This window comes from Pipistrellus hanaki, assembly GCF_964339955.1.
Source record: "Pipistrellus hanaki genome assembly, chromosome: 10".
Classification (NCBI taxonomy): domain Eukaryota; kingdom Metazoa; phylum Chordata; class Mammalia; order Chiroptera; family Vespertilionidae; genus Pipistrellus; species Pipistrellus hanaki.
In genome coordinates, this window is record NC_140512.1 from 25,133,952 (window position 1) to 25,153,129 (window position 19,178).

General features: G+C 42.1%; 1 protein-coding gene across 4 annotated transcripts in view; it reads right to left on the minus strand.

Annotated features, from left to right (window-relative positions):
- The window catches only part of ABCB4 (ATP binding cassette subfamily B member 4), a 60,530-nt gene that overhangs the window by 40,972 nt on the left and 380 nt on the right, over positions 1-19,178 (minus strand). The window contains exons 1-8 of one of the 4 annotated variants that reach the window (XM_084897350.1): positions 18,979-19,145; positions 18,702-18,787; positions 14,779-14,833; positions 12,117-12,267; positions 5,637-5,694; positions 4,165-4,356; positions 2,931-3,102; positions 1,498-1,622 (exon numbers count right to left, since the gene is read on the minus strand). In XM_084897350.1, the coding sequence (XP_084753476.1) occupies positions 1,498-1,622; positions 2,931-3,102; positions 4,165-4,356; positions 5,637-5,694; positions 12,117-12,267; positions 14,779-14,833; positions 18,702-18,781 (833 nt within the window). In that variant the 5' untranslated portion in view covers positions 18,782-18,787; positions 18,979-19,145. Of the gene's footprint in view, positions 1-1,497; positions 1,623-2,930; positions 3,103-4,164; positions 4,357-5,636; positions 5,695-12,116; positions 12,268-14,778; positions 14,834-18,701; positions 18,788-18,978; positions 19,146-19,178 lie in introns of those variants that run through there. The other 3 variants (XM_084897351.1, XM_084897349.1, XM_084897352.1) reach the window with 3 other exon arrangements.

Consider the following 19,178-nt stretch of genomic DNA (forward strand, 5'->3'; position numbering starts at 1 on the left):
CCTGGCTTTTAAAGCTGGAGAATTTCCAAGAATTTCTATTTCAGAGTTGTGGGTATCAGGAGTTCCGCAGGACAGCAAAAGAAAATACTTTACACAGAGTTATGCTTTGGCTATATTAGGGGTGTTATTATTTAGAGAATTGGTGAAGAGTGTATCCTTCATCAGTGGGCTTTGTTCTGACATTTAGGTTTTTTTTATATATCAAGTTCCTTTAGAGCAGAGATAGTCGACCTGGGATCCAAGGTCAAGGAACTTGACTGGGGAAAAAATTACATATTTATTTTCATTAACCTCTAACTGAAATTTAGCATTTCCTTTCATGATCAATGCCGGCAACAAACCACAGTAGTAGGAGCAGTAACTCTGACTCTGTTGCCAGTAGAAGTCCCAGATCATTTTCATAACATGTTACAATTGCTATAAATATCTTTAAATATGTGTTATTCACACCCTGACTTCAGAACTACAGTACCTGTCAGACCAATGGTTAGCTCTTATTATTTAACTAGTGGCTCGGTGCATGGATTTGTGCACATTGGAAGGAAATTAATTAGAAGAAAGATTTATGCAGTAATTATGTTACTGCAAAAAAGTACATGTCAAAATAGTATATATAATATAGTATTATAAAATTAAAACACGAGTGTTGTTGGCGCTCGTGAGAGCTTTATATGTATTGCAAGTGCGTGAGTCAACATTTATTTTTAAATTGCCAGTGCGTGTCATATGTACCAACCGGTCAGTCGGTCAGACGATAAATGAATAAATCACAATGTGGTTCACGTTGAATGTCAACAAAAACAACCAAATTCACGATTGACAATGACAGATTGAAACATATGCATGCGATTGGGGCCAGTGAGAGCTTTATATGTATTGTGCATGTGCGAGTCAATGTTTATTTTTAAATTGCCAGTGTGCGTCATATACATTTGCTGGTTGGTTGGATGGTCAGACTGACATATGGTCAGTCACTTAGCCTTTTATATATATACTAGAGGCCCAATGCATGAAATTCCTGCAAGAGTAGGCCTTCCTTCCCCCAGCTATTGGTACCGGCTTCCCTCTGCCACCTGGAACCCAGGCTTCATCCAGAAGGCTGTCTGGAAGAACGTCTGGTCTAATTAGCATATTATGCTTTTATCATATAGATAGGTATGTTAATAAAAGAGACATATTCATTAGATTACAATTTTAAAATATTTTGGTAATTGGACTTCAATGTAATTGGTTTCCTTTGTAATCCTATTTTGTTTTATGCCTCTGAAACCATTATTTTAAGGAGGGAGTCCATGGGCTTCATCAGACTGCCCAAGGAGTCCACGGGGCATAGCAGGGTTAGGACCCTGTTTTAGAGTCTGCCGTTCGACTCTAGCCATTCGCGAAGGTGCCTGCCTACCGTGGGACAGTGTTAATATGAGGAAAAGGAAAGTGGTGAACACATACCACAAAAGAATGAACAACAAGATGTACAAGTGCGCAAAGAACCTCCCTGACCTTTCCAGCTCTTTGTCCTGGCCCCCAAACGCGATCACAGTCCGGATGGCGCCCAGGGCCTCTTCTGCCACGGCGCCTGCTTTCGCATATGCAGCTAGTTCCTTGTCACTAAATGCCGAGAGTATCTGCACGGGAGAGAAACAGTCATGGCTTTTGTGTGGGAGGGGAGTTAAAAGCACACCCTTAAAGGTACTCTTCCTCCCCAGCCCTGTCCTCTGCTAAACACAGAAGTCATGAAGCCAACGGCACTCAGCGTGCCAGCAGGGCTTCCTCACTGCACAGGCCACGCAGGGCCATCCGCGTGACACGCTCCCCCAGAGCAGTCAGGAAAAGGAAATCCACGTGCTATTCTCTAGAAAGCGTTTCTGGGAACAGTTCAAGTTCCACATCTATTTCGGTTTCTTTCTTTTTTTTCCTCTGTCGCTTACAAAATAAATGAAAATAAAAACTTTACGGCTTTGAAAGGACTGCCCATCCTTCCCTTAATTTTGTCGTGATTTTTTTAATGACTCTGAAAGCATATTTCCAGATGTACTCCTGGGCATGCTACTGCATAACAAGATGGCTAACGAGATATTGTGGGAGAAAGGTAAAGGAAGAATAAAAACAAAATGGATACCAGTAATTTATTAACACATTGCCGGCAGATCACAAGAATTTGCCAGCTTTGTTCAGTTCCACTTCATATCACACAGTGTTTTACAACGTATCATACTTTAAAAAGATATTAGCTTGTAAGAACATGCAATAAATAACTTCAAAATGCAATGGGTATTTAAGTTTAAAGCGTGCCTTTAACATTTATGTAAAGCGGTTTTTTTTTGGGGGGGGGTGTGTTTTTTTGCACTCGTTCCATAGAAACTTATCTGGCCACTGGGTAAAGCTAGCAATAAAACTACTGGTCCACAAGGTGTTAAGAAAATTGTCCATTCCAGAGTGAGCAAAAAATGCCAGTAAAATTTCTCACCTCTGCAGTGTTGGCTGAAGTAAAAGGGGTTATGTGTATTTTACTGTAAGGCAAATTTGGCAGAGTGCCACTCAATTGTCAAGGTAACAAATAAAAATAAATAAAATAAATCAAACTTTATTTAAAATTTTTATAATCACAGAATAGTTTAGAGATATATTATATTTTAAAATTGTGTTTCCTCAAATTAAGGACACAGATCTTATATGTAATTTTAGCTATTGTGCCCAAAAACGTACCAAAGAAATAACAGCAGTGTAAACAATCTATAACTGATGTAAAAACAGTGACATTTTGAAAAAAATAAATTTTCTTATTTAAAGCACTGAATTAACAACATGCTTCTAAATGTGCTTTCAACTGACATTTAACACCAATTGCACAATTACAAGTGCTGGAATCCTGCATCTTTCAAATAACTGCAGATGTGGGTTAACACACAGGAAAATGCCCCTGTTTCACCTACCTTTGCCCAAACAGCTGCAGAGAGTCCCAGGATAGGGCTGATGGCCATTATCACAAGGGTGAGCTTCCATCCTCTCATGAACCCCACTATGAATCCTGCAAAAAACGTGGCTATTGCTTGAAAGAACATTCCAACCTTGTCACCAATTCCTTCACTGATTTTGGAGATGTCACTAAAAAAGATCACACCTAAGTGGTTACAGGCAGGAGGTCTTCGGTTAGAAAGGTGAAGCAGACATCTAACAAACACAGACAGGTCAGACTCGTTCAGATACTGCAAGCCTCTTTCAGAGTCTTAGCCTCTTGAATGCTATTTTCCCCACCTAAATAACTGTACAAAGGAAGAAATCCAGGATTAGTTCATGCTTCTAAGGCATTAACATCATTACAGTGGATGCTATTAAACTCATAAGTCCTATAAGAGAAGCATTAACATTTTGAAGATGAGCCAATCTGACTAAAAGCAGAAGTTAGGAAGAGCATTACAATAATAGGGAAGTGCACCTTCCTTTTACCGTTGGCCCTATTTTCCATCCACTCGGTTCTCAATACAACAGCCAGTATGATCCTTTGAAAATGGAAGTCTGAACAGGCTCCTCCCCAGATCCAAACATGTGCCATCGCTGCCATTTCACTCAGTGAACAATGAAGTCCTTTACTGAGGCCAACCAGGTCCCCAATGCCTAGACTTCACTCCCTTTTGATCTCATTTTCTCACTACACTCTGGCCGGGACCTCCAGTAAGAAATGTTTAACACCTATCTCCCTCTACTGGAATGCAAGCCCTAGATGGCAGAGGTCTTTGGGTCATGAGTAGATCACAAATATCTCGTGTTTGGCACATCATAGGCCCTCAAATTGATGAGTAAGTCAAGAGTCACCAATGACTAAGAAGAGCCTCTTTGTGAATTCATTCAATCATGAATTCATTCATTCAACCATCTTAACAGTATGGAACGCCTGCCAGGCTGTGTGGTAAGCTCCATGAGAGATAAACAAATATACAAGAATGTGAGCTCAGTCCTCAAATAAACTTACTCTATAACTAAGAAGAAAAACTAACAAATAAGGAAAATAGGCTGTCAGTGCTACTCATGGCTGTCAGATCATCTATCTTGGTATTCTATCAAATACTTAATCTAGTAACTTTTTCCACTTAAAGATCCTCCCATGACACATGTTCGCAGTTAGTGGCTAATTTCTTCACACAAGGATGACATTGACTGTACACTTACTCTGTGAGCCGCGTATTGAGTTCAGTGGTGTCGTTGATGTCAAACCAGCCTATTTCTTGTCGGAGGACAGCATGAAAAAACTCTTTCCTAATTTTCCTAATCTGCCGGCCGGCGGCCAAAGTCCAAAATGACACTTGTACATAGGCAGCAACGAGCACCGCACCACCTAGTCCTGAGTAATAATAGGCATATCTGGAAAATAATTAGAAAGTCTCTCTGACATACTGTTCTTTATGCATCTCTTTCAGGAGCAATCTTCAGAATTGGGAATAAATAAGATTATTTATTCAAATAATTACAACAAATATACATTAAAGTTTCTTTTTCTTTTCTTAAATTATAAGAAGACAAAGGCAAATTAATTTACATGAATTATCAGCCAAAGAAACCAGATAAAAATTTTTTTGGCTAACTGTGAAAAAGAGTGGTGTTAATGAATAATTTTTAACTGATATTGACAATTTATAGATATTCACCAAATACAGTTCTTTTTTTTTTTTTTTTTTTTTTTTTTTTTTTACAATTACTATTCTAGACTTGCATATCTTGTACTGAAAAAGTTCACTACTGTTCAACATATTTCAAGTAAAGGTATAAACAGACTGACCATGTTAAGTGTTTCTTATATTGTTTATACAAAGAAACAAAGAAACAAAACAAACAAAAAAAAACACCCTTTCTATTTGGCGGAATTTGGGTGGGAGGTATTTAATAGTGTGTTAAAATTTTATATTAATTTGGAGTGAGGGCTTAACTAAAATCAGAGGAAAGTTAGTATCGTTTTTTATAATATAGTTTTATTGATTTCAGAGAGAAAGGGAAAGGGAGATGGAAACATCAATGATGAGAGAGAATCATCGATAGGCTGCCTCCTGCATGCCCCGCTACCCAGGCATTGAGCCCACATCCTAGGCATGTGCCCTAATTGAACCCAGGACCCTTCAGTCCCCAGGCTGATGCTCTATCCACTGAGCTAAACCAGCTAGGGCAAAAGTTAGTATCTTTAAAAATAATAAATTCAGTTTGAATAATTTCAAGTATACCTTTTATATAATTTTACAAACATCTTCCAGATCGAGCCCTTCAGTCCTGCTATCGCATACAGATAGTACTCATTTATATCAGGAACTTTAATTGATACGTTAAACACACAAACATTATGTTATAGGCTTTTGAGATTTCCACCAAGAAGGCTAAAGGGGGAAATGCTGTAAATGACATTACTGGGTCAGCTAACCAAGTTGGAATGCAGATTAGATCAGAGTAGAGTATCAATATTAAATTTACTGTGGTTATGAAGAAAGCATCCTATTCTTAAGAACCACACTGAAGTATTTATTAGTAAAGGGCCATGATGTATGCAACTTACTTCAAATGGTGGGGTTAGGGTTGGAGGTGGTATAAATGATAATAATAGGTTAAAGAGTATAACAAAAGGAAAGAGTATATATATATATATATTAGCCAATTACCTAGTCATTTCTTCTTCCAGAATTCTGCCTGGATTTAACATTGACAATGAAAAATTCACTAAATAAAAACAAAACGAAACAAAAATGAGACATTTTTGAAAAGTTGAACTATTAATAGATATTGCTGGGCTTTAAAAATCTTTTTTTTTTTTCTTTTCACTTTCAAGCGCACTCTTCACTTTACTCAAGGAAACAACCCAAGGGTTTAGGTGCTGGACATGGAGGCTCCAATGGGTAAGATAAGCCCTCTCAGGTTCTCCCACCATCCTCCGGGTCTGCGGCCCTCAGCAGAGCAGCTTCCTAAGGCAGCTGAGAGGAGCCACAGAAGGCAGAGGAGGAAGAAAGAAATGGATTTAAGAAAATAGAAAATACAGGATTTAAGGGGCCCTCTTTTCTAAGTGGCTCAAAGGACTTGGCAGATACTTGCTTCTGTAAATTTTTATTTTAATATATGTGTGTTTTTCCTGAGATGCTTCCTCACAACCTAAGTAACAGAAAGGCTGAATTGCGTGCATTGTAAAGGAAGAAAACCAAAAGACAAGATCTTAATGATCATTGGCAATGAGTCACCATCCTGTGTTCCATGTCTTGTTTGCTAGCAAAAGTGTACTCTGGTATTTTTAAAGCAGTATTAATTAGAAGGAAATGTACTATCCATTAACTTGAGCTCATTTGATTAAAACGTTCTTGTGCTTTCTTGGTTTTCATTATAGCTAGCATTTATTGAAAACAGTTAACATATATTAATTCACTTAATTTTCACAACAACCCACTGAAGTAGGACTGTTTTAGAAATCCCCATTGTACAGATGAGGAAATCGAGGCTCAGAGAGATAAAGCAACTTACTCAAAGTCACACAGCCAGCGAAAGGCTGAGAGTCCTAACAGTGTACTGTACAGCTCCTAATACTATACTATGCTGACTGATTCATGTGGTAATCACTTATTTTCACTTCTTAAAAAAAACACAAAGTGGGGGAGAAAAAAAAAAGGAAACAGACTATATCTATGGCATCCACAAAATAATAGGATAAAGTATCATCACTACGGTATTGGTGAGAAAACATGCCAGGGTAGGTATTTCCCATCTCCCATGATGCTAGGAGAGAAACTAGTTAATCTTTGCTCCTTTATAAACAACCCAGAGGTCATGTTTTCTGGGTTCTGTGTATCCTCCTTATCTTCTTCCAAACAGAGATAAGGCTGAAATTTTATTTAAAACTTAAACTACTATAAGGATCAATTACCAGGCATAACTTTTCCCTTCGGGATTATAAATTCTACTGATGTTCACAGTAAAGTGCTTATTACTCCAGCTCTCCCTCAGCTATTAGACCCTGGAGGAAACATGCCCTATTTTACTCCCGTTCTTATCAGTTCAGTTCTGTGTGTTCAGTTCCTTCTGAGTTCTTAAATAGGTACCTTTCATATGCCAAATTGGAGCTGTGTTTGGAATTAGAGGCAGACGAAGCTATTCTAAAGCTGTGGTACTTGTAGAATTATTGTTCAAAACCTTGGGGAACCTCCAGGTATATGGGTACGGGGCTAATTTTTTGAAATATATTTTTATTGATTTCAGAGAGGAAGGGAGAAGGAGAAATAGAAACATCAATGACTGAATCATTGCCTGCAACCCAGGCATGTGCCCTTGACCAGAATCGAATCTGGGACCTTTCAGTCTGCAGGCCAACAGACTATCTACTGGGCCAAACCAGCTAGGGCTGTAAATAGGGCTATGTTTTCCTTGAACTTAGAAATCTTAAATGAGTTTTACTCTCCTCTAACACTTATGTCAAACTTTTAAATTCTCTCAGTGAGGATATTATAATTCAAATTGATCCTCCCTCCTAGGAAATAAGAATTTATGGGTATTCCAAATTTGACCTACTTCTTTCTCAAGTCCCAGGCCAAGAAGGGCAATCTAGTTCTGGATTCGTAATCCAAGGAGCTCCAGAACCTCAGAAAACCAAGAGTTTCTGCTGCCTGGGGACAAAGGCGAGACAAATGTGTATTGCTGTTTTCCTAGAAGAGTCATGGGATTCTAGCTCTGGAATTCTAAATCTGGAAATATGGAGTTCTAGAACTGGAATTAGCGGTTCCAGATCTGGTGTTCTAGATCTAGAAATCTCATGGGATTCTAGATCTGGATAGGGTGTAGAACTGTTCTCTCAGATGCTACCTGTTATGCTTCTGTCTCACAAACAAGCTCCAAATAGTTATCTGGTTTGTAAGTTCTTAACACTGTCTGTCAAAATGACATGGTGAGCTTGCAATATTACAGACGTCCAGGCCCAACCAAACACCTTAAGTCAGAACGTTTGACTGAGCCTAGAGATCATGTTTCTAAAAGTACCTCCACTTGATCCTAATGCGTCCACATGGAGAACTCTCCCTCTCCTCTTCCTGAATGCCTCCCATGACAAGGGAATGGGGAATTCTTTGAAGCTGCCTAATTCAGTTTTGAGAAGTCCCAGAGTATTCACCCATTTTATAGATGATGAATAAACACAATTCCAGAGTAGTTACTTCATTTCCAAGTTCCCACGGCTAGTTTTCCCCAATATTAATTGATCATTTACTATGTTCCAGGCACTTTACATAAATGATCTCATTTAACTCTTTACATAAAACAACTCATTTAATTCTATGCTTACCTTCAAAGATGAGAACAGTAAGAACTATAGAGATTAAGTAACTTTTCCAAGGTCATGCAGCTGGTGAGTGAAGGGCCTAAATAATAACTGTGTACTGTAAGGCTTACTTAAGGAGACATTGCACAGGGAGTCCCGACTTTCACTTTTGAGTCTTAAAGTAAATCAATGTCTGTCTTCTTCAATTCTACCTAAAATTTCTTTATCATATAGAAATATTCAGCACAAAACAAAGAGAAGGTGTTTGTCCAGGTAGCTTAGGCAGCATAGGCAGTTAGTTAAGGTAACAGGGGGCTCAAAATGCATTTTCTCTTTAAAAAAAACATTTTTATTTTATTTTATTGATTTCAGAGAGGAAGAGGAAAGTCTAAAGAGACAGAAACATCAATGATGAGAGAGAGTCATCGATTGGCCACTTCCTGCACACCCCCCTACTGGGATCGACCCCTCAACCTGGGCATGTGCCCTGACCGGAATCGAACCCAGGACCCTTCAGTCCACAGGTGGATGCTCTACCCACTGAGCAAAACCAGCCAGGGCTACATTTTCCTTTTAATCCCAGAGCAATGCAAGGACATGCAGAGCATATTGATTTCCCCACAGAATATCCTAGATTATTACAGTGGCATAGACTTGGCATAAAATATATCAAATTCTTGATACTCCGCAGAAAAACTGTTTCTAAAGACTCCGTCCTTAAGGTTTTGGATGCAGAATGTTTTATGCATAGTTTCTGCACAACTGAGTCATTGTGAGGGAACGACCTTGTCACGGAGTGACTTTATCCTGTTGACAGGGACGGGTTCTGCTCACAATAAATCATTGTCAGACCCTCTTGCAACTTAAACTGTTTTTCCTTCTAATATTTCCTTCTCATGTAGGTGTCCAAGAACCCAACAATTCTAAAGAATGGACTCTAAATAAACACGATCTCTGTGAGATAAGCTAGGGGGCTCAGCTAAGTTCTCTGTCTTCTCCCAACTTCCATGAGGGGTGATAGACTCTACAATTCTAAACATGTCAACGATCTCTCTGGATCTAGAGTGAGTTTGAAATCTAAAGATTTTGTTTTCTCCAAAGAGATATGAGAATGTTATTTTTACAAACTACAAAAAGAGTGGACATTGAAATTAAAAACATGGGAGGAACTTTCCCTTCCAAGTCCCCTCAGACAGCCAATAGGCCTACTGTCCAACGTGGCTGCGGAAGACCAAGGGTCATAGCCTTTGGAGGCCTCTGACAATAAGCTGGCAACTCTGCTGAGCTTAGCACTCCAGCAACCACAGGTCTGTAAGCCACTTGCTTGTGCCATTCCCCAGAGAGACCTTGAATTTGGTCCTGGGCACAGCACAAACCACCTGTCTGCCACATTCAGCTTCAAAGCAATTCAGTTGCATAATTAGAAACAAGTAAAAAAAAAGCAAGCAAACTGCTCCAAATAAGAAAGTTGAAGTATCCTGGTATTCTAAAAACAAGACTAATAAAACTAGTACAAATGCTAACTTATCCGTGATCAATGTGTTGCATTGTTTTAATTTGATATATTTTTTAAAAGTTTAATTGTGATAAAAAAAATATATATCACATAAAATTAACCATCTTTAAGTGTACAGGTCAATAGTGTTCAGTATACTCACACTGCTGTATAATCAATCTCCAGAACTTTTTATGTTCCAAAACGAAACTCAACGTATTAAACAACAACTTCTCATTTTCACCTCCCTCCAGTGCCTGGTAACCACTATTCCAGTTTTTGTTTCAGTGAATTTGACTACTCTGTATACCTCATATAAGTGAAATCATACAGTATTTGTATTTTTGTTACTGGCTTATTTCACTTAGCATAATGTCCTCCAGGCTTATATTGATGTAGTGTGTGCTGGGATTTCCTTCCTTTTGAAGGCTATTATTCCATTGTCTGGCATACCACACTTTGTTTACCCATTCATCTGTTAATCTGAATTTTTTAAACCCGGAATTGAAACCAATTTTGGATTAACTGCCTGAATGTGCACATCATCCTGCTTTATACATCTACATAACCAATGCATAATAGGTCTACAGAATTTCTAAAAAGTCAATAGAAAACTCCTACCCCTCATTTCCTTAAATATTTTTTTAAACTATCATAAATTAACTCCAATTTTACCTTTCCGGTATTTATGCTAAAATTTTGGTCACTGGTTAAGCATTGGTAATCTATTTAACTTTCTCAAACTCATTTCTTTTTAAAAGAGAAAGCAAGATTATTTACATTGGCAGTATACTCTATTTACATATACTGGTTGGTCATTTGAGCATGGTTTGGATGGCAGAGAGACCTGGATTTGAATTCTGTCCTCATACTCACCATCTGTGTAACTTTGGACAAGGTTTTTTAATCCTCTCCTAGTCTCATCTGCCACAGAGGATAATATTACCCACTGTGTAGGGTTGTTCTTGTGAGAGTTAGATGAAACAGGACCCAGCAGACAAAAAATACAATAGAAGATTGCTATCACTGTGATTATTTTTATTATAAAAGGGTCTTCTCAGAGGCAACAATACTTGAGAATTAAAAAAGAAAAACTGGTTTTGTAGGAGCTTTCCTTAAAATTCAAAGGATGCTTTTACTTTCTAAAAGGCATTAATGTTTATCACTATTAATGTAAGTAGGCCCTCTCTGAGGTATTCACACTTACATCCTACTGTGCTAAACAAATATGATAGTGCTCAGTCAGTGAACCCTGAAAACTCCTTACGGAATATTCTCCAAATGATGGGGGCCCACTTTTTCTTAGGTTCTTTGCTATGAAAGCTACCTTTCCTTTATCGGTATTTTGTCCTTATGTTCTACCATGTATACCAATAAGGCTCCATTCAGGCCCTCACCAGTTTGGTTCAGTGGATAGAGTGTCGGCCTGTGGACTGAAGGGTCCCAGGTTCGATTCCGGTCAAGGGCATATACCTTAGTTGCAGGCACATCCCCCAGTAAGGGGTGTGCAGGAGGCAGCTGATGGATGTTTCTCTCTCATCGATGTTTCTAACACTCTCTCCCGCTCCTTTCCTCTCTGTAAAAAAAAGACTGAATGGAGCTTATATATATTATAAGCTCCATTTAGTCTTTTCCAGTCTAATGCTCACATGGAAGAACGAAGTCTTAGGGTTGGTACAAAGCATGGGACTCTTCCTTCCTATGTGGAATTTGACTAATGTGAAAAACAGCTACATCCATCAGCCCCTCTGTTGCCACAGCCCCTCCTTAGATGACTCCTCTGGCCCTTCAGTAACGATAGTCCTTTTGGTGCATCCGCATCCTTCTCCTGCTGAATCCATTCACCTTTTAGTGAAGTGCTACATCAAGTTCCAGCCAATCTGGCTGATCCAGATGTAGACACAAAAAATGGCTATAGTTTTAACAAAAAGGGTGGGAAGAGAAAAAAGAGAAGCAGAAACATATCTACAAGCTGAGCACAGCTAGGAAGCACTGGCGGTAACTGGTGTATTCTGAAGTTCACCAGGGATGGCTGAGGGGATGGATACTGTTACAGCTCCCCCATCCCAAAATAGAGTGACTGCCCGACTTTATTTAGAGGCAGAGCATTCTGTATATTTCCTCATCCTTTCAATCAGCATACACCTATTTCTTAAAACTTAAAGGACTAGTTGAGGAATTTTCTGAGAATTTTATGACTTCCATGATATCTAAAGTCACCCAGATGGCTAAATCATTACACAAGTGCACAATGAAGAACAGTCTCTTTCTAATCCTTCATGTACTTAAAGGAGTACTGTGCATTAAATAAATAAAAAAAAGGGGGGGGGGGGGAGAAAGTTGAGAAATGCTTACCCGGAAAGGAGAAGTTTCCTGCAGTAACAACAAATCGGTCGGTCATTTCTCCAAATACTATCATCATGAGGGGGAGACCTGCTCCGTGAGCTATGGCCATGATTGTGCCCAGGGACATAAATAATTTATCCTGCCAATCGGAGTATCGAAACTAAAAAAAAAAAAAAAAAAAAAAAAAAAAAAAAGGAAATAAAATAATACTTAGTTTACCTTGTGGGATAGAATTACCCTTTTCCACAATTACATGTTCTTTGGATTTTTATGTAAGGTCAGCACATTTGTAACAGTTGTGTGAAATTCTCAGTGCTGTGTTCAAGTCAGCTTATTTTACTCAATCACGGCCCCAAGCGCAACAGTAGCGATGCAGTAGGCTTAGAACACCGAGGCGACCAGAAACTGCATGGAGTGCTCAGGGAGCTCCACAGTGTAGCATTCCTCAAGTGCTTGCTCAGTGCGAAGTGTGGGAGAGGACATTGGAGAGAGGGAGAAAGGCCGCGGGCTGCACCAAGGACCTTGGTCTTAGTACTACCCATGTACAATGAATGCACTTAGTACTATTACTTAGAGGGGGACACAGTGGAGTGCAGCCCATCGGTGTCCCCGTGCTCCCAAGACTTTTCCCTCACTGTCTTTTCAGTCCTCTCCCATTTCTCACTTTCCACATTTTAGATCAATGGTTCCATGGCTCTTTCTTTATTCGTCTTTCCTCTTCTGCCTTCCAGATTGCGTCTTCATTCTCTTAATTTCCCACTTCTATACTTTCCCGATGTCTCTTGCATCTCTCCCCCCCTTTTTTAATATTTTCCTTCCACCCATTTTCCTCCTCCTACCTATCCCCCTTGTGGGGACAAGGAACCGCCATTGGGAGAATGGATGTTGAGTCAGCCTTGGCGGCGTGGGATCCTTGAGAGCAAAAGTCGGGTCAGACAGGGCCAATCTAAGGGGCAGGCTGAGGTCAGACACCCATGGTGGGGAGGGGGGTGTGTGTGCAAACTGTTCTCAGAGAGTTCCCAAAGTTCCGTATGGGAAGGCCAAATTCCACCATCAAACACACAGGGCACACCAGAGTGCCAACAGTGACAAAGGGTCAGAGCCAGGTGGAGCTTGGGACGAAACCAGGGGAGGAGGTAAAATCAAGAGCAAACAGAGAAGAGACCCTATAATTGCTACAAAAGGGAACTGTGTCCCCAAGGTTCAATTTAGTGGCCCCCGGGGGGAGGGAGCTAGAGCACTTGGGTCTGTGGACTGCAGTTACGAACACAGGATCGGTTGTGGTGTAATGTTCTCCTTACTGAACATTGACATGACATTGAAGAATGTTTTAAGTGCTTTCCAAATTACTAAATAAAAATGTTTGTATTTAAGCTTAAGTTTAAAATTACACGAATTTCATAGCAATAGCCTAAGTAAACCTAGATGTTTTTCAGTGATTTTCAACAAAACAATGCATTGCAAACTCCTTTACGGTACAGTTTTGTAAATGTCTAATCACTGCATTGTATATGTGAAATTAATATAATATTATATGTCAACTATCATTGAAAAATAAAAAAGGAGAGAAAGTAGGGGAGAAAAAGAGTACCATTCTGTCTTGAACCTCTTTCAGGACAAAAAAAATACCTATTCAGAGTTTGAAAAAGATTATATTTAAACTTAATTTAAATTTTAACTTTTAAATTCAGGTGAAATTTTCCATGTTTCTACTTTAAGGTTTGGGACATTTTACTTTATGTAAGAGGCAATTTAAAACTGGTGCATTAAAACCAGAACTAGTTTTACTATTTATTCTCTAAAGCATTCAATTTAAGACACACACACACACACACACACACACACACACACACACACAAAGACCTCTTATGAAGACAAAAACATCAGGAGAATAAGGGGAGAATGATTAGGGGCTTTGGACATGGGAAATCTCCAAGAGGCTCAAAACCTAGGATATTTTACTGTCTTTTCATTCATTTGCTTATTATGGCGGGGGGGGGGGGGGGAGGGTTTCAACGGATGCCACTTAATAACCAACTTCTTTTGAGTAATGGCTGTCATCACTTGAAACACATATTTATCAAATGTGGGCAAACATTTTCTTGGGCTGCCCCTCTGAGACATATACAAATGAAAAACAGATCAGACTTCTTCCAAAAACATGCTGGCTTGCCTTGTACCAGCGGATATCATCGAGAATTGGATTGCACATAATCCAAATCCCTAGTAGTTACTCTATATTTAATGTTTTCTTGGATGTCAAACGTGAACACAGATTTCTTGATTATCTTAAATTTTCTATGATTAATGATCACGTTGTATGCAATCTTATTTTAAGCTAAATTTGTGGGGTTTTGTGAAACGGATGCAGAGATAGATATATATTTTTTCTGAAATGGGTTAGTTTTTTTTGGTGCTACAAACACAAGTCCTATTTTCAATTTCCCTGTGGACCAGTCAGCTCTGCTCTGTTTCACAGCCAGCTTACCCCTGCCTCTTTTGTCATCCACCTTGAGAATGTGAGCCGTGACTGCAATGAGCCAACCTCACACAGGGGGAAATCTATCGCTGCCTGCAGACACTCTTAAAATCCTAGCTCAGTAACTCAGTAAATCGATTCAAGACACCAAATCTGAACGAAGGAACGACGATCGCATTTACTATAGCTTACCAATGCTAATGGTCCGATTAAATTCACTTTCTTCATTTTTTTCCTGTCTTGGTTGCTGAAAAAAATCACAAAAATTGCTTTAATTTAAAACTATTACACATATTTCATAGTCAATTGAATATAAATTCACCTTTTATAACATTGCCAATACAAAACAGTGTTGGCCACAGATTGTCAAAATCATTCAGTGTAACATACTTCAAGGCAATCCCCTTTTCACTAAGGTAACTGTCCAAGGTACTACAGGACTCTCTGGGTAAGCAGAAATGGTCACCTGCCTCACAGAGCTCACACACACAGGGAAGACGAACATGCTAACTGTGCCTGCCAAACGGATTACAGTAGGCACCCTTCCCGATCCATGGTTTTGCCCTCTGCAGTCTCAGTTACAGCCAACTGTGGACTGAGAATATTAAATGGAAAATTCCAGAAATAAACAATTCATAAGCTTTAAATTGTATGCGATTCTGAGTAGCGTGATGAAATCTCACGCTGTCCTGCTGCATCCTGCCCAGGGCGTGAGTCATCACTTTGTCCAGTATGTCTGTGCCGTAGATGCTACCCTCCTGTCAGGCACTGAGGAGCCAATTGGTCGGTTATCGGATTGACTGTCGTGCTAGCACAGTGTTGTGTTCAAGTCAGCTTGCTTTACTTAATAATGGCCTCACGTGCAAGAGCAGTGATGCTGGCAATTTGGATATGCCAAAGAGAAGCCAGAAAGTGCTTTCTTTAAGTGACATCCACCTAGTTCTTCACTTAACTAGGCATTTTATCATATCACAAGAAGAGGAAGGGTGAGTACAATATGATAAGATGTTTTGACAGAGAGAGAGAGAGACAGAGAGAGAGAGAGAGAGACAGAGAGAGAGAGAGAGAGAGAGAGAGAGAGAGATCATTGATATTCATACTGTGGGGGGGGGGGTTGCAAAAGCAGATTTACTTTTATGAGTACCAAACTCAGAGCTTATTCTTATTTCTTATTTATTAATTATTGTTATTTTCCACATGTAACTGTAAGCCTACTTTTGCCCCACCCTGTATAACTTTTATTACAGTATGTTGTTATAACTGCTCTATTTTATTTAGTTATTATTGCTCATCTCTTACTGTGCTTAATTTATAAAATACACTTTATCATAGGTATGTATGTATGGAAAAAACATAATACATAGGGTTTAGTGCTATCTGAGGTGTCAAGCACCCACTGGAGGGTCTTGGAAGACATTCCCCATGGATAAAAGGGAGACTACTGTAAATTCTTCTTGGGATAAAAAACATATTGTTCTAAAAATAGTAAAGGCCACTCTTCTGAAGGGTGTGGGGAGTGGTGTCAGGAAATCTTGTTTGCTCTATAATCAAAACACATCCAGAATTCAACCACTGCGCACCACTTTCATTGCTATCCCATCAGCCCAGGAGAATGCCCGCCTCGTCTCTCTACTTACTGGTATGCCCACCTTAATGTACCTCCACACAGCAGCCAGCGCAATTCACTTAAAAACTCAAGTCGGTCTATGCTGAGTCTCTTCTGCTCAAAAGCCTACAATGGCTCCCGTTTTTCTCAGGTGTCAAATCCAAACCCCTACATTGGCCGCTAGGGCCCCACACAATCTGTTTCCCGTGACCTCTCCAACCACACTTCCCACTGCCACCACCTCTGCTTCCTCTGCCCCCGCCGCCCTGGCCTCTGCTGCCGGTGAACACAGCCAGTATCCTCTCCTCGCAGGGTCCTCACCTCTCAGATGCCTCTGCCAGAAAGCTCTCTTCAGACACCCACACTCGCCCTCCTCTCATTCCTTTCAAATCTGCCCTCCTCAGTAAGACCTCCCTCCACCTCCCTGACTAAAATCACAGGCTGCTTCCTTGTCGCCCTCTTGATGTCCTTATTCTTGACGAATGTTTTCCCACCGCATTCATTATCTCCTAACATTTATTTATTTATTTTTTTTCAATATATTTTATTGATTTTTCTCACAGAGAGGAAGGGAGAGAGATAGAGAGCTAGAAACGTCGATGAGAGAGAAACATCGACCAGCTGCCTCTTGCACACCCCCTACCGGGGATGTGCCCGCAACCAAGGTACATGCCCTTGACCGGAAATCGAACCTGGGACCTCACAGTACGAAGACCTACGCTCTACCGCTGAGCCAAACCGGTTTCGGCCATTATCTTCTAACATTTAATGTGGTTTACTTATTTAGGCTGTGTATTATTTATGTCTGTCTGCCATACAATAATGTAAATTCATTCCACGAGGGCAGAATTGTGTGTGTGTGTGTGTGTGTGTGTGTGTTTACCTAAAGTTCATTTATTTGGCTTACATTTCCCGGTAGCTGATAAAGTTAACTCATAAAACTTGATCCCAAATTACTGAGTACACTTGCTAAAATCAAAGGGCAGACATCTGCCACAAAATGTTTATAAGAACGTGCCACAGGCAATAGCAGCATGATTGGAATAAGCATGTAACAAAGCTTGCCTTTTCCCTAGACCAGGGAGATGAGCTTAACTCCCTTTGACTACAGAAGCTTTTTGTAAAAATTAGCCTCATTACATTTAATTTCATAATCTTACAGGCTTACTGTCTTCTCAACTTCCTGCATTCTCTTTTGAACTGTTTTCTTCTTTCCAGCACAAGACTGTGAGCTCCATTTCTGAGAACCCCCTTAGGTTCTGGAGCGTTAACTGCATTTTCTTCTTTCTTCTTCTTCCTCCGGGATAGCTCCTTTGTACACTTATCAAATGTTCAGCCAAGGCAATACATAAATAGCCTTCCTGGTGAAAATGCCACCTATTTATAGAGTCACAGTCAATCCCAGACTCAATTGCCAACTGATGAATACCGTGCCTTTCCGGTAGAAATTCCACCAGACATCCAGCTCCCCAGTTCTGCGGGGCTCACTGGACTTTCCATGAATGGGTGTCATGGAACTCAGAGGGAGCAGAGCCCTACCCCTGCAAGAGGGAGTCAACAGCCCACAATAAAGGCTTCGGTTTCAGCATCAGATAGGCCCATTTCAGTTGGCTTAATCAGGCCCCTTGCAGCTGGAGGGCACACTAAGGGAACTTGATAAAAGCGTCTCTCTGGGTGATGACTCCGCGACACGGGTCCTTCGTGCTAGATGGCCCGCTGTGAACTCAGAGACCGTAACTGCCTCATCAACTATTTGAGGCGAAAAGGCGAAAATGATTCACGATTCCCACAGTGAAAGAGGAAACAAAGACAGCACTCTATTGACCGGCGGCGGCTTCTGCTCCTACGAAAGGCCTGCGAAGGGCACTGAGCAAGGGTCCCCGGGAGCCAAAGAGCCAGAAACCCGAGCAGAGGAAGCCCCGAGGAGGGGAGGGGGGGGGGGGTGCCCCTTGAATTGGAACAAAAACCGATCCGGGAGCGCGGGGTACAGAAGAATGCCCAAGGCCCCCTCCCCACCTCCATCCAGACCCAGGGCTGAGAAATGGGGAACCCGCCCGGCGCTGGGAGGAGGGGGAGGGGAGGACGTGGAGGAAGAGCCACAAGGAGCGGGAGGAGGGAGCTGGTTCCCGGCCCTCGTTCTGAAAGCACACCCACCCACGGCCCATGCTGGATGCTCTATACGCACGAACACATCAGAGGATGTTTATGAAAGTTGTTTGTAAAAGTTTTGAGTTATATAACCCAGGGAATGTTACACAACAACAGGTCCCATCGAATTGCCTGGACCACGGGGAGAGAGACAGCCTCTTCCCGAGCCCGCGGTCCCAGGAGCCGCAGGACCTTCCCGGAGGGAGAGGTCAGGATCGCAGCCGAGACCCCCCCCCCCCCCCCCAAAGCCAAAGAGGCGCCGGCGCCGCGGCCCCGCATCCAGCCGGTCCGGCCCGCCAGCCCCCCGGGCCGCATCCGGCGCGGCCGCCCGGCGCGCGGGGCCGGAGCCGCGGGGAGGTACCTGCGGCTGCTCAGCTCCAAGTCGCCGTCTGCGCTCCGGGGGCGCCGGGCCGTCCCGTTCCTTCCCGCCTCCACGTCCATCGCCGCCTGCGGGGAGAGCACAGCTCAGGTCCCCGCCGGCCTCCCCGCCGCCCCGCCCGGGGGTCCAGCCGAGCGCAGGGGCGCGGAGCCCGGGGGCCGGGGGCCGGGGCGCAGGGGAAGGATCCCGCCGTCCTCGCCTCCCGCCCGCCCGCCGCCCCGGTCCCCCTTCTCCCCGCGGCGCGCAGGGACTCGCTCACCTCGGACCTCCCGCGCCTGTGGCCGAGCCGCCGGGCGCCGGGCGCTGCGACCAGGGGCCTGGACTTTGCTCGCGCGCCTTCGCCCCCGCCCCCCGCGCGCGCGCCGGGGCCCAGCGACGCCTCCCGCTGCCGCCGGGGCTCCGGCCCGGGCCCGCGGCGCAGCCCCCGCCGCCGCCCGCCGCGCTGCCCCGCGGGCCGGA